The sequence below is a fragment of the Electrona antarctica genome (genome assembly GCF_951216825.1).
Source record: "Electrona antarctica genome assembly, contig: scaffold_369, whole genome shotgun sequence".
Lineage (NCBI taxonomy): Eukaryota > Metazoa > Chordata > Actinopteri > Myctophiformes > Myctophidae > Electrona > Electrona antarctica.
The window spans coordinates 34,423-50,398 of NW_027637054.1; the positions used below are offsets into that span (position 1 = coordinate 34,423).

Genomic DNA, 15,976 nt, shown 5'->3' on the forward strand with positions numbered 1-15,976 from the left:
CGTGGTAACTATAGAGGTACAGTACCAGGCCCACCGCCGCCAGGCCCGTGGTAACTATAGAGGTACAGTACCAGGCCCACCGCTACCAGGCCCGTGGTAACTATAGAGGTACAGTACCAGGCCCACCGCCGCCAGGCCCGTGGTAACTATAGAGGTACAGTACCAGGCCCACCGCCGCCAGGCCCGTGGTAACTATAGAGGTACAGTACCAGGCCCACCGCCGCCAGGCCCGTGGTAACTATAGAGGTACAGTACCAGTCCCACCGCCGCCAGGCCCGTGGTAACTATAGAGGTACAGTACCAGTCCCACCGCCGCCAGGCCCGTGGTAACTATAGAGGTACAGTACCAGGCCCACCGCCGCCAGGCCCGTGGTAACTATAGAGGTACAGTACCAGGCCCACCGCCGCCAGGCCCGTGGTAACTATAGAGGTACAGTACCAGGCCCACCGCCGCCAGGCCCGTGGTAACTATAGAGGTACAGTACCAGGCCCACCGCCGCCAGGCCCACGGTAACTATAGAGGTACAGTACCAGGCCCACCGCCGCCAGGCCCACGGTAACTATAGAGGTACAGTACCAGGCCCACCGCCGCCAGGCCCGTGGTAACTATAGAGGTACAGTACCAGGCCCACCGCCGCCAGGCCCGTGGTAACTATAGAGGTACAGTACCAGGCCCACCGCCGCCAGGCCCACGGTAACTATAGAGGTACAGTACCAGGCCCACCGCCGCCAGGCCCACGGTAACTATAGAGGTACAGTACCAGGCCCACCGCCGCCAGGCCCGTGGTAACTATAGAGGTACAGTACCAGGCCCACCGCCGCCAGGCCCGTGGTAACTATAGAGGTACAGTATCAGGCCCACCGCCGCCAGGCCCACGGTAACTATAGAGGTACAGTACCAGGCCCACCGCCGCCAGGCCCGTGGTAACTATAGAGGTACAGTACCAGGCCCACCGCCGCCAGGCCCGTGGTAACTATAGAGGTACAGTACCAGGCCCACCACCGCCAGGCCCGTGGTAACTATAGAGGTACAGTACCAGGCCCACCGCCGCCAGGCCCACGGTAACTATAGAGGTACAGTACCAGGCCCACCGCCGCCAGGCCCGTGGTAACTATAGAGGTACAGTACCAGGCCCACCGCCGCCAGGCCCGTGGTAACTATAGAGGTACAGTACCAGGCCCACCACCGCCAGGCCCGTGGTAACTATAGAGGTACAGTACCAGGCCCACCGCCGCCAGGCCCGTGGTAACTATAGAGGTACAGTACCAGGCCCACCACCGCCAGGCCCGTGGTAACTATAGAGGTACAGTACCAGGCCCACCGCCGCCAGGCCCGTGGTAACTATAGAGGTACAGTACCAGTCCCACCACCGCCAGGCCCGTGGTAACTATAGAGGTACAGTACCAGGCCCACCGCCGCCAGGCCCGTGGTAACTATAGAGGTACAGTACCAGGCCCACCGCCGCCAGGCCCGTGGTAACTATAGAGGTACAGTACCAGGCCCACCACCGCCAGGCCCGTGGTAACTATAGAGGTACAGTACCAGGCCCACCGCCGCCAGGCCCACTGTAACTATAGAGGTACAGTACCAGGCCCACCGCCGCCAGGCCCGTGGTAACTATAGAGGTACAGTACCAGGCCCACCGCCGCCAGGCCCGTGGTAACTATAGAGGTACAGTACCAGGCCCACCACCGCCAGGCCCGTGGTAACTATAGAGGTACAGTACCAGGCCCACCGCCGCCAGGCCCGTGGTAACTATAGAGGTACAGTACCAGGCCCACCACCGCCAGGCCCGTGGTAACTATAGAGGTACAGTACCAGGCCCACCGCCGCCAGGCCCACGGTAACTATAGAGGTACAGTACCAGGCCCACCGCCGCCAGGCCCGTGGTAACTATAGAGGTACAGTACCAGGCCCACCGCCGCCAGGCCCGTGGTAACTATAGAGGTACAGTACCAGGCCCACCGCCGCCAGGCCCGTGGTAACTATAGAGGTACAGTACCAGGCCCACCACCGCCAGGCCCGTGGTAACTATAGAGGTACAGTACCAGGCCCACCGCCGCCAGGCCCGTGGTAACTATAGAGGTACAGTACCAGGCCCACCACCGCCAGGCCCGTGGTAACTATAGAGGTACAGTACCAGGCCCACCGCCGCCAGGCCCACGGTAACTATAGAGGTACAGTACCAGGCCCACCGCCGCCAGGCCCGTGGTAACTATAGAGGTACAGTACCAGGCCCACCGCCGCCAGGCCCGTGGTAACTATAGAGGTACAGTACCAGGCCCGTGGTAACTATAGAGGTACAGTACCAGGCCCACCGCCGCCAGGCCCGTGGTAACTATATAGGTACAGTACCAGGCCCACCACCGCCAGGCCCGTGGTAACTATAGAGGTACAGTACCAGGCCCACCGCCGCCAGGCCCACGGTAACTATAGAGGTACAGTACCAGGCCCACCGCCGCCAGGCCCGTGGTAACTATAGAGGTACAGTACCAGGCCCACCGCCGCCAGGCCCGTGGTAACTATAGAGGTACAGTACCAGGCCCGTGGTAACTATAGAGGTACAGTACCAGGCCCACCGCCGCCAGGCCCACGGTAACTATAGAGGTACAGTACCAGGCCCACCGCCGCCAGGCCCGTGGTAACTATAGAGGTACAGTACCAGGCCCACCGCCGCCAGGCCCGTGGTAACTATAGAGGTACAGTACCAGTCCCACCGCCGCCAGGCCCGTGGTAACTATAGAGGTACAGTACCAGGCCCACCGCCGCCAGGCCCGTGGTAACTATAGAGGTACAGTACCAGTCCCACCACCGCCAGGCCCGTGGTAACTATAGAGGTACAGTACCAGGCCCACCATGTCATGAAAGGCTGCCTTCCTTCCGGCATAAATGGTAAATGGTGCATTTATATAGCGCCTTTATCCAAGGCGCTTTACATAGATGGTGCATTACATTCACCCATTCACACACACATTCACACACCTTTACATAGATGGTGCATTACATTCACCCATTCATACACACATTCATACACCTTTACATAGATTTCAGTGTGCCTATAATAGTTAAGGCCTATAGCGTAGCAGTCCCGCCCCCTACCAGGGCCCAGGAAATGATTCTCTGTTCCTTTTCCTCATAGACATTTCAAAAAGTATTTATTTAAAGACCTTTTTAAGCCTCGTACAAAGCCAACTCTTGTCGTGACAAATCATGACAACAAACACATTTTTTCGGGCCGAACAAATAATTAGAAAGAAGAAGAAAACGGCAGGTTACAACACTTTTTTGTTGTTTTTCTTCTTTGTAATTATTTGTTTGGTCCAAAATATTGTGTTTGTTGTCATGATTTGTCACGACAAGAGTTGGCTTCGTACGACGCTTATAAGGTCTTTAAATAAATACGTTTTGAAATGTCTATGGGAAAAATGCATTGGGAATCATTTCCTGGGCCTGGCGTCGTCATGAAAGGTGGCGAGACTGCGACGCTCTATATGTCATAAGTGTTATGCGTACACGTGAGCAGACAGTATGCGCCACGTCGGGGAGGGGAAAGAAAGCTCCTGGGGGGAGGGGGGGCCCTTTTGCATGACGGTGGCCCAGGGGCCCATCATTTCTAGATCCGCCTATGATGGGTACGAAACAAATGATTGCAGAGAATTTAGTTTAGGAGGTTATGGAACCTAGGGCTGGCATATCAGCAGAGCTGATGATGCAGCATTGTGTCCAAGGCACTAGTACTGACCCTGTATTTGCATGTAATATCAAGAGAAATTGAATTTTGTGTATGTGAGTACTGAGTATAACTGAACTGAATGTGTTGAAGAAAGAAAGCCGGATGGAATGTGTGTGTGTGTGTATCAAGCAACACATTTCTCAATCTAAATATCATGTGTGACGGGGTTGAGTGTTCTAGGTAAATATAAATATCATTATGTGTGACAGGGTTGTGTTTTCTAGGTAAATCTACATATGATTATGTGTGACGGGGTTGTGTGTTCTAGGTAAATCTACATATGATTATGTGTGACGGGGTTGTGTGTTCTAGGTAAATCTACATATCATTATGTGTGACAGGGTTGTGTTTTCTAGGTAAATCTACATATTATGTGTGACGGGGTTGTGTGTTCTAGGTAAATCTACATATCATTATGTGTGACAGGGTTGTGTGTTTTAGGTAAATCTACATATCATGTGTGACGGGGGTGTGTGTTCTAGGTAAATCTACATAGCATGTGTGACGGTGTTGTGTGTTCTAGGTAAATCTACATATCATTATGTGTGACAGGGTTGAGTTTTCTAGGCAAATCTACCTATGATTATGTGTGACGGGGTTGTGTGTTCTAGGTAAATCTACATATCATTATGTGTGACGGGGTTGTGTTTTCTAGGTAAATCTACATATCATTATGTGTGACGGGGTTGTGTGTTCTAGGTAAATCTACATATCATGTGTGACATGGTTGTGTGTTCTAGGTAAATCTACATATCATTATGTGTGACGGGGTTGTGTGTTCTAGGTAAATCTACATATCATTATGTGTGACGGGGTTGTGTGTTCTAGGTAAATCTACATATCATGTGTGACGGGGTTGTGTGTTCTAGGTAAATCTACATATCATGTGTGACGGGGTTGTGTGTTCTAGGTAAATCTACATATCATTATGTGTGACGGGGTCGTGTGTTCTAGGTAAATCTACATATCATTATGTGTGACGGGGTTGTGTGTTCTAGGTAAATCTACATATCATGTGTGACGGGGTTGTGTTTTCTAGGTAAATCTACATATCATGATGTGTGACGGGGTTGTGTGTTCTAGGTAAATCTACATTTCATGATGTGTGACGGGGTTGTGTGTTCTAGGTAAATCTCCCTTGTGGGGCAGAGACATGCTTCCTTACACCACTCTGATGTACGGCAACGGACCTGGCTATGGAGAGAGGGCTGACGGCAAGAGGCCCGACATCCGGAAAGTTGACACAAGTATGACTCCTGACATATACAATATATATATATATATAGTCAGTCCTCAAACGCAGTGGTTTTCAACCCTTTTCATGTTCAAGGTCCATTATTTATTCTGCATTTATAGGCATCTTAAAGGTATATTCAGTGATTTCACTTAATTCAAATATCACTTATTTTTTCTTATTTTTTGGATAATCCTCCCTACTATAAAGTGTGCTGACCATATAAGGAGTTCCTCCCTGTCCCCAATGAGCCCCTGGGGTCAAAAAACCCTAGTTTCGGTTTGGGCTTTGGGTGGCAAAGCCTTCATCCAATCAGGATGAGAGGGGCCTTCCTCCAATCATGATCGAGTGGGGCGGGCATTGGTGCACGTCCTGTTTGTCTGTTGTACTTCCCCCACTGTAGAGCGTGTGCATGTGCACATCTTGTTACCGGGTGGACCGGGTTTTTTTCCAAATCACCCAAATCACTGAATGCTCCTTTAAGCTCACTGCAGCCATCGTGGACGCCATCTTGATAATGATGCCTTTCCAGAAGTTATTTTCCCCCACATTACACATTACCCAATACTAATAGAATCCATTGGAAAATCAATTTTTTTATCTCTTTTTGACCGTATACTTTAATGTTAGATTAATTGCAAACAGAACACTATAGGGGGGGGGGGGGGGGGGGGGTTGCGAGCCCAACTCGTTTGCGATGGTTTTTGAAAACCATACCATACCACCTTTATTCATATAGCACATTTAAATAACAACAACGTTGTACCAAAACACAACTTAATAAACAAACAACATACACGGTGTCACATTAAACATCACTCAGAAAACAACTCATACTATGCTTGGAAAGCTCATTCCACAGCGTGGGAGCTACCACTGCTAAAGCCCGGTTCCACAGCGTGGGAGCTACCACTGCTAAAGCCCGGTTCCACAGCGTGGGAGCTGCCACTGCTAAAGCCCGGTTCCACAGCGTGGGAGCTACCACTGCTAAAGCCCGGTTCCCTCTGAGCTCATTCCACAGCGTGGGAGCTGCCACTGCTAAAGCCCGGTTCCACAGCGTGGGAGCTACCACTGCTAAAGCCCGGTTCCCTCTGAGCTCATTCCACAGCGTGGGAGCTGCCACTGCTAAAGCCCGGTTCCACAGCGTGGGAGCTACCACTGCTAAAGCCCGGTTCCCTCTGAGCTCATTCCACAGCGTGGGAGCTGCCACTGCTAAAGCCCGGTTCCACAGCGTGGGAGCTACCACTGCTAAAGCCCGGTTCCCTCTGAGCTCATTCCACAGCGTGGGAGCTGCCACTGCTAAAGCCCGGTTCCACAGCGTGGGAGCTACCACTGCTAAAGCCCGGTTCCCTCTGAGCTCATTCCACAGCGTGGGAGCTGCCACTGCTAAAGCCCGGTTCCACAGCGTGGGAGCTGCCACTGCTAAAGCCCGGTTCCACAGCGTGGGAGCTGCCACTGCTAAAGCCCGGTTCCACAGCGTGGGAGCTGCCACTGCTAAAGCCCGGTTCCACAGCGTGGGAGCTGCCACTGCTAAAGCCCGGTTCCACAACGTGGGAGCTGCCACTGCTAAAGCCCGGTTCCACAGCGTGGGAGCTGCCACTGCTAAAGCCCGGTTCCACAGCGTGGGAGCTACCACTGCTAAAGCCCGGTTCCACAGCGTGGGAGCTGCCACTGCTAAAGCCCGGTTCCACAGCGTGGGAGCTACCACTGCTAAAGCCCGGTTCCACAGCGTGGGAGCTGCCACTGCTAAAGCCCGGTTCCACAGCGTGGGAGCTGCCACTGCTAAAGCCCGGTTCCACAGCGTGGGAGCTACCACTGCTAAAGCTCGGTTCCACAGCGTGGGAGCTGCCACTGCTAAAGCCCGGTTCCACAGCGTGGGAGCTACCACTGCTAAAGCCCGGTTCCACAGCGTGGGAGCTGCCACTGCTAAAGCCCGGTTCCACAGCGTGGGAGCTGCCACTGCTAAAGCCCGGTTCCACAGCGTGGGAGCTGCCACTGCTAAAGCCCGGTTCCACAGCGTGGGAGCTGCCACTGCTAAAGCCCGGTTCCCTCTGAGCTTCAGCCTGGTTTTAGGCACCACCAGGAGACGTTGGTCAGAGGAGGACCTATAAGGGTCCGTGTCGGAACATATAGGGTTTCAGCAGTTCAGATAAATAAATGGGTGCCAAACCACTTAAAAACAAAGAGCAAGGCTTTGAAATCAATCCTGTATCGCACAGGGAGCCAAAACCTTATTCCTAAACCTTATTCACAGGGAGCCAGCCAAAACCTTATTCCTAAACCTTATTCACAGGGAGCCAGCCAAAACCTTATTCCTAAACCTTATTCACAGGGAGCCAGCCAAAACCTTATTCCTAAACCTTATTCACAGGGAGCCAGCCAAAACCTTATTCCTAAACCTTATTTACAGGGAGCCAGCCAAAACCTTATTCCTAAACCTTATTTACAGGGAGCCAGCCAAAACCTTATTCCTAAACCTTATTCACAGGGAGCCAGCCAAAACCTTATTCCTAAACCTTATTCACAGGGAGCCAGCCAAAACCTAATTCCCAACAAAACCTAATTCCCAACAAGTGCACAATCTTGATTTTGGACGAATTGGGACCCAGCTAATAGGTTTTTCAGAAAACGGTCATGATTTAGAACACATTTTGTAGAATCTGGTCTCAGGTCTTAACCCATTCAGGAGGGGAACCCCTTTTGGTGTTTTAAGCATTATGTTATACTTTAGCTATTGGAAAATAGCAGATGTACAAGCTCATAGCGCGCCACCGAGTGGCGCGCTGCGAGCCTGTAGATCTGCTATTTTTGAAAAATCGTGAAAATGTGAAGCAATTCTTTGAAAATATATATTCTTTCACAACGTTTTTAACTCAAACTTTGCTTCTGGTGCGTGCATGGGTCCCTGGAACAGCACATTTTCAGATGGGGGGGTTGGTGGTAAATGGTGTATTTATATAGCGCCTCTATCCAAGGCGCTTTACATAGATTGTGCATCACATTCACTCATTCACACACTCATTCACACACACATTCACACACCGATGGCGGCGGAAACCATGCAAGGCACCACCCTGCACATCAGGAGCAATTAGGGGTTCAGTGTCTTGCTCAAGGACACTTCGACACTAACTCTGGGGGAGCCCACAGGGTTCGAACTGGCAACTTTGCGGTTACCATCCAGCCACTCTACCGCTGAACCACCGCCGCCCATTGACAGGAAATAGTTTGAGAACCACTGACACAGAAAACTGCCATGATTTAGAAAACATTTGTAGAATCTGTTCTCTTCTCTCTGTGCATGTCTCTCTCTTCCAGATTCCGTTTATTTGTATTTATAGTACAAAATCACCCCAAGGGGTCTCTGTGCACTTTACAGCATTAAGACATCAAAAAACAAATCAAAGACACAAAACATAGCAATAAGAACATAGCTGTGGATCATACAGAATAAAACTATAGACGGAACCGAAGTGCATAGAGAAAAGATGTGTTTTTACTTCTTAGCCATGACTTAAAGATGTCCAGAGAGCAGTGTTGTTGTTGGTAGCAGATTTCTATTTTAGTTTTAGTCATAGTCACAACTGTGAGCTTGTAGATCGGCTATTTTCAGCAAGTGTAAAATGACTTGTCTTTTGTTTATACTGGATCTCTTGTCCACTGGTCCCTTCCTAACATTTTAGTCTAGTTTTTATTTGTTGACGAAATTGTCAATATATTTGTCTTTGTCTTAGTTTTAGTCACCATAGCTTAGTTTTCCATTTAGTTTCCATTTAGTTTTCGCCAGTGGAAAAAAAGGTAGTCGACGAACATTTTTCGTCTTAGTATTAGTCAACGAAAACAACAACTGCCAGGGAGTTTGCATCTCTGACGTCTTCCCGTCCGTCCGTCCGTCCCCCAGAGGCCAAGGACTACGTGCAGCTGTCGGCCGTGCCCATGGAGTCCACCACGCACGGCGGTGAGGACGTGGCGGTGCTGGTGCGCGGGCCCATGGCGCACCTCTTCCCGGGCGTGCACGAGCAGAGCTACGTGGCGCACGCCATGGCGTACGCCGCCTGCGTGGGCGCCGACCTGAGGCACTGCGCCGCCCAGCCGCCGCTGCCCACCACCACCACCACCACGGCCCCCGTAGAGCCGCCGCCCACCACCACCCTGAGCGGAGACACCAACGCAGTGGCCGCCTCCACCATCTTTAGTAGTCCCCTAGGAAGAGCTGCTGGCACGCTGGTGGCAGCGCTCCTGACTGCCACGCTCACCGCCATGCTGCACTGAGAGAGTGTGTGTGTGCTGCACGTGTGTTAATATGCATGGCTCTATGCACGCACGCACGCCATTTTGTAAATAACCTGGGGCCCCTCAATCCCTATACCGCCTTCACAGGTGTTACCGCTGATACTAATGAAGGCTAAATGGTAAATGGTGCATTTATAAAGCGCCTTTATCCAAGGCGCTTTACATAGACTGTGCATTACATTCACCCATTCACACACCTTTACATAGATTGTGCATTACATTCACCCATTCACACACACATTCACACACCTTTACATAGACTGTGCATTACATTCACCCATTCACACACCTTTACATAGACTGTGCATTACATTCACCCATTCACACACACATGCACACACCTTTACATAGATGGTGCATTACATTCACACATTCACACACACATGCACACACCTTTACATAGATTGTGCATTACATTGACCGATTCACACACACATTCACACACCTTTACATAGATGGTGCATTACATTCACCCATTCACACACACATGCACACACCTTTACATAGATTGTGCATTACATTGACCGATTCACACACACATTCACACACCTTTACATAGATGGTGCATTACATTCACCCATTCACACACACATTCACACACCTTTACATAGATGGTGCATTACATTGACCGATTCACACACACATTCACACACCTTTACATAGATGGTGCATTACATTCACCCATTCACACACACATGCACACACCTTTACATAGATTGTGCATTACATTCACCCATTCACACACACATTCACACACCTTTACATAGACTGTGCATTACATTCACCCATTCACACACACATTCACACACCTTTACATAGACTGTGCATCACATTCACCCATTCACACACACATTCACACACCTTTACATAGAGTGTGCATTACATTCACCCATTCACACACCGATGGCGGAGGAAACCATACATGCAAAGGTACCAACCAGCACCTCAGGAGCAATTAGCTCTGGTCCATAGCCTTCTACTGCTTCTACGATTCTGCCCTGCAGTATAAGGCTATGGCACTTTCAGTTTTAAATCTCAAATCTAAATCAGACCAGCCTCTCCTCTTTAGCGTATTTTAAAAGAACGTTTTTGCTACTCACCAAAACAAAGGCGGGTTGTGTCATTAGAAAGCCTACTTTCCTTAGTGGACGCACTCTGAGCCCCCCACCACACGTATAAACGGTACTTTTTGGCCAAAAAGGGATTTTGTTTCCACCGGGAAAAAAAGTACTTTTAATTACTCCGCTGCGCCCTCTACCGATATTGCCCAGAGAACTGCCTCATAGAGAATATTTTTCCTCCGGTGAAAGAAAATCCCTTTCCCCGTCCCCCCTGGGACGTTTATACGTGTGGTGGGGGTCTCAGAGTGCGTCCACTAAGGAAAGTAGGCTTTCTAATGACACAACCCGCCTTTGTTTTGGTGAGTAGCAAAAACGTTCTTTTAAAATACGCTAAATAGGAGAGGCTGGTCTGATTTCGATTTGAGATTTAAAACTGAAAGTGCCATAGCCTTATACTGCAGGGCAGAATCGTAGAAGCAGTAGAAAGCTATGGACCAGAGCTAAGGAGCAATTAGGGGTTCAGTGTCTTGCTCAAGGACACTTTGACACTAACTCTGGTGACACCATGCTCTGTTGTTCCATTCTGGTCAAACAGAGTCAGTGTTAATGATGCTAATGAAGGCTCTGTTCCATTCTGGTCAAACAGAGTCAGTGTTAATGATACTAATGAAGGCTCTGTTGTTCCATTCTGGGCAAACAGAGTCAGTGTTAATGATGCTAATGAAGGCTCTGTTCCATTCTGGTCAAACAGAGTCAGTGTTAATGATACTAATGAAGGCTCTGTTCCATTCTGGTCAAACAGAGTCAGTGTTAATGATACTAATGAAGGCTCTGTTCCATTCTGGTCAAACAGAGTCAGTGTTAATGATACTAATGAAGGCTCTGTTGTTCCATTCTGGTCAAACAGAGTCAGTGTTAATGATACCAATGAAGGCTCTGTTGTTCCATTCTGGGCAAACAGAGTCAGTGTTAATGACACTAATGAAGGCTCTGTTCCATTCTGGTCAAACAGAGTAAGTGTTAAGGATACTAATGAAGGCTCTGTTCCATTCTGGTCAAGCAGAGTCAGTCTTAATGATACTAATGAAGGCTCTGTTCCATTCTGGTCAAACAGAGTCAGTGTTAATGACACTAATGAAGGCTCTGTTCCATTCTGGTCAAACAGAGTCTGTGTTAATGATACTAATGAAGGCTCTGTTCCATTCTGGTCAAACAGAGTCAGTGTTAATGCTACTAATGAAGGCTCTGTTCCATTCTGGTCAAACAGAGTCAGTGTTAATGCTACTAATGAAGGCTCTGTTCCATTCTGGCCAAACAGAGTCAGTGTTAATGATGCTAATGAAGGCTCTGTTCCATTCTGGTCAAACAGAGTCAGGGTGCTGATATTGTGCGTGTCGGTTCTCTGGAACCACTCTGGCTACACCAGTGGGTCTCAAAGTGTTCTCGAGTGGGTTCCACATGGCGCCGTACGGGTGTGTAACTCTGAGAGTGTACACATGGAACCAGAGTGGACCCTTAGGGGTCCATTTGGTTCCTTTTGTACACTCTCAGAGTTATGGAGGGGTCCTTGAAAGGAAATGGTTTCAGAACCACTGCACACTAAATGGAACAGAGCCCTAATCAATCACAGCTGTGAAGGAAGTAGATAGGAAGTGGCCCCAGAAGTAGGAAGAGTTATTCATGTGTGCATAGAGCCCATTCATAATCCTATATAGTTATTCATGTGTGCATAGAGCCCATTCATAATCCTATATAGTTATTCATGTGTGCATAGAGCCCATTCATAATCCTATATAGTTATTCATGTGTGCATAGAGCCCATTAATAATCCTATATAGTTATTCATGTGTGCATAGAGCCCATTCATAATCCTATATAGTTATTCATGTGTGCATAGAGCCCATTCATAATCCTATATAGTATGTCTGTGTCGCTTGTCATAAATCCACAGATCTACAGCTTAGCTCGTAGATCTGTATACTCAGTGCAGTGTGATGAGAGTGTAAATTAACTTCATATGATCTTTGTCTTCTACTCAATCCAACATACAAAAAGTCTGCTGCCAATTCAATATTCTGAACTCAGTCACATGCAAATCAGCTCTATATGCAAATCATTATCCGTAAACAGTGGACCAAAGTACTGTATACTAATGGCAGGCTTTTTACTGAAGCTATTAAACCCTTTGCAACAAATATGAGATGATTTTGCACCTTCTGTTGTGAAGTGATTAAAGCCTTATAATCAAAATGGCCTAATAATAAATGCTACATTGGGATTTAAATTCAGCATGATCAGTCGGATGTCAGCATGTGTTTTCTGTCTTCCATCCTGAGATGATGATGAGAGGGAGATGCGTGACGTGTTAAAGATGAACACATCTATTTTTGCCCGGCTTCTCCTTATTTGATCAGTTGTTTTTGTCGACTAAATCTGTGATGACGTTTTTTCGGCGAATACCTTTTTTCATGGCCGAAAACTAAATAAGAACGAAGTTATGATTACTAAGACTGAGAATAAATACATTGACAATTTCTCAACAAATTGAGACCGTAGTTTGGTTGCGCACAAGTCAAATGGCAGATCTACAAGCTCACAACGTGCCGTGCTGTGACGGGTTGTGAGCTTGTAGATCGGCTATTTTCAGCATGCAACGAAGTGTAAAATCTACCATTATAACACCATCAAGACTGTCCAAATACATAATCAACTGTAGATTTAATCGACTAAAATCTTTATGAGAGAACTTACATTTTCTTGTTTTTTAAGAAAAAGTAGCCCTACCACATGTAGAAATACTCATGTAAATGTCACATGTAATCAAACCTTTTATTGAGTAAAAATATTAAAATATATTTTAAATTGCAATAATAATCTAAATCTATAAAGTATAACGTGTAAAGCTGTCAAATAATAATGTAGAGGCCCAGGCGGTGGCGTAACCGTCTGGGCACCCGACTGGTAATCCAGTGTAGTGGCCCAGGCGGTGGCGTAACCGTCTGGGCACCCGACTGGTAATCCAGTCGCAGTGTGCCGCGGGTTCGACTCCCGAGCCCGACACGGCCTTTACTGCATGTCTTCCCCCATCTCTCTCCCGTTTCCTGTCAGTCTACTGTCTGTCCCTTCAAAAACCAATAAAAGGCGTAAGCCGCAAAAGAATATCTTTAAAAAATAATAATAATAATGTGGAGTAAAAAGTACAGTATTTGCATCTGCTAAGTATGCATATAGCCTAGTGCAGTAGAAGTGGTGGAAAGTAACTAAGTGCTTTTACTTAAGTACTGTACTTAAGTACAATTGTGAGGTATTTGTACTTTACTTGAGTATTTCCAATTTTCAGTACTTTTACTTCTACTCCACTACATCTCAGAGACAACATTTGTACTTTTACTCCACTACAATTTTTTGAAAACTTACCACCAGTTACTTTGGCGATTTTGATTAGAAAACATACATTAACCACTTCAACCCTATACATTTCGGCCTTTTGAAAATAGCCGATCTACAAGCTCACAATGCATCGCAACGCGATGTATTGTGATCTTGTAGATCTGCTATTTTCAATAGATTTTGTACACATTTTGAACTTGTGAAATGGCACATTCTGCACAATGAGTACTTTTACCTTTAGTACTCTAAGTACATTTTGATGCTGATACTTTTGTACTTTTACTAGTACATTTTACTTTTACTAGTACATTTTACTTTTACTAGTACATTTTCAATACTTTTACTTGTAACGAAGTAGTTCTCAATTGCAGTATTGGTACTTTTACTTAAGTAAAACAATTGAGTACTTTTCCACCACTGGTCCTGCTGAGGCTGCAGACAGTCGACACTGCGCCACAGGCCACCGGCTGCTGTTACACTACACTCCCTGTAGATGGCGCCAGAGCACCGGTGAAACGCAGGTGCCGATGGGGTCAGATAGTCTTATCCTCATGTTGTTGCCGCAACTTGGGTTTGCTAGGAAAAGGTTAAATGCCCGGCAGCCCCGCCCCCTACCAGATGGAAGGCGGGTTGAACTTAGTGGCAGCGCTCCTGACTGCCACGCTCACCGCCATGCTGCACTGAGAGAGTGTGTGTGTGCTGCACGTGTGTTAATATGCATGGCTCTATGCACGCACGCACGCCATTTTGTAAATAACCTGGGGCCCCTCAATCCCTATACCGCCTTCACAGGTGTTACCGCTGATACTAATGAAGGCTAAATGGTAAATGGTGCATTTATAAAGCGCCTTTATCCAAGGCGCTTTACATAGACTGTGCATTACATTCACCCATTCACACACACATTCACACACCTTTACATAGATGGTGCATTACATTCACCCATTCACACACACATTCACACACCTTTACATAGATGGTGCATTACATTCACCCATTCACACACACATTCACACACCTTTACATAGACTGTGCATTACATTCACACATTCACACACACATTCACACACCTTTACATAGACTGTGCATTACATTCACCCATTCACACACACATTCACACACCTTTACATAGACTGTGCATTACATTCACACATTCACACACACATTCACACACCTTTACATAGACTGTGCATTACATTCACCCATTCACACACCTTTACATAGACTGTGCATTACATTCACCCATTCACACACACATTCACACACCTTTACATAGATGGTGCATTACATTCACACATTCACACACACATTCACACACCTTTACATAGATGGTGCATTACATTCACACATTCACACACACATTCACACACCTTTACATAGAGTGTGCATTACATTCACCCATTCACACACACATTCACACACCTTTACATAGACTGTGCATTACATTCACCCATTCACACACACATTCACACACCTTTACATAGACTGTGCATTACATTCACCCATTCACACACACATTCACACACCTTTACATAGACTGTGCATTACATTCACCCATTCACACACACATTCACACACCTTTACATAGATTGTACATTACATTCACCCATTCACACACACATTCACACACCTTTACATAGATTGTGCATTACATTCACCCATTCACACACACACACATTCACACACCTTTACATAGACTGCATTACATTCACCCATTCACACACACATTCACACACCTTTACATAGATGGTGCATTACATTCACCCATTCACACACACATGCACACACCTTTACATAGATGGTGCATTACATTCACCCATTCACACACATGCACACACCTTTACATAGATTGTGCATTGCATTCACCCATTCACACACACATTCACACACCTTTACATAGATTGTGCATTACATTCACCCATTCACACACACATTCACACACCTTTACATAGATTGTGCATTACATTCACCCATTCACACACACATTCACACACCTTTACATAGAGTGTGCATTACATTCACCCATTCACAGACACATTCACACACCTTTACATAGAGTGTGCATTACATTCACCCATTCACACACACATTCACACACCTTTACATAGATTGTGCATTACATTCACCCATTCACCGACACATTCACACACCTTTACATAGATTGTGCATTACATTCACCCATTCATACACACATTCACACACCTTTACATAGATTGTGCATTACATTCACCCATTCACACACACATTCACACACCTTTACATAG

At 47.2% G+C, this 15,976-nt stretch overlaps 1 protein-coding gene across 1 annotated transcript in view; it reads left to right on the plus strand.

Annotated features, from left to right (window-relative positions):
• Positions 1-9,240, plus strand: part of LOC306919208 (alkaline phosphatase, tissue-nonspecific isozyme-like) — a gene marked incomplete at both ends in the record, with an annotated part of 43,027 nt that extends 33,787 nt beyond the window's left edge. The window contains 2 exons of the mRNA XM_079532029.1: positions 4,862-4,981; positions 8,870-9,240. Of these exons, the coding sequence (XP_079388155.1) occupies positions 4,862-4,981; positions 8,870-9,240 (491 nt within the window). The remainder of the gene's footprint in view (positions 1-4,861; positions 4,982-8,869) is intronic.
• Positions 9,241-15,976: the final 6,736 nt, after the last annotated feature.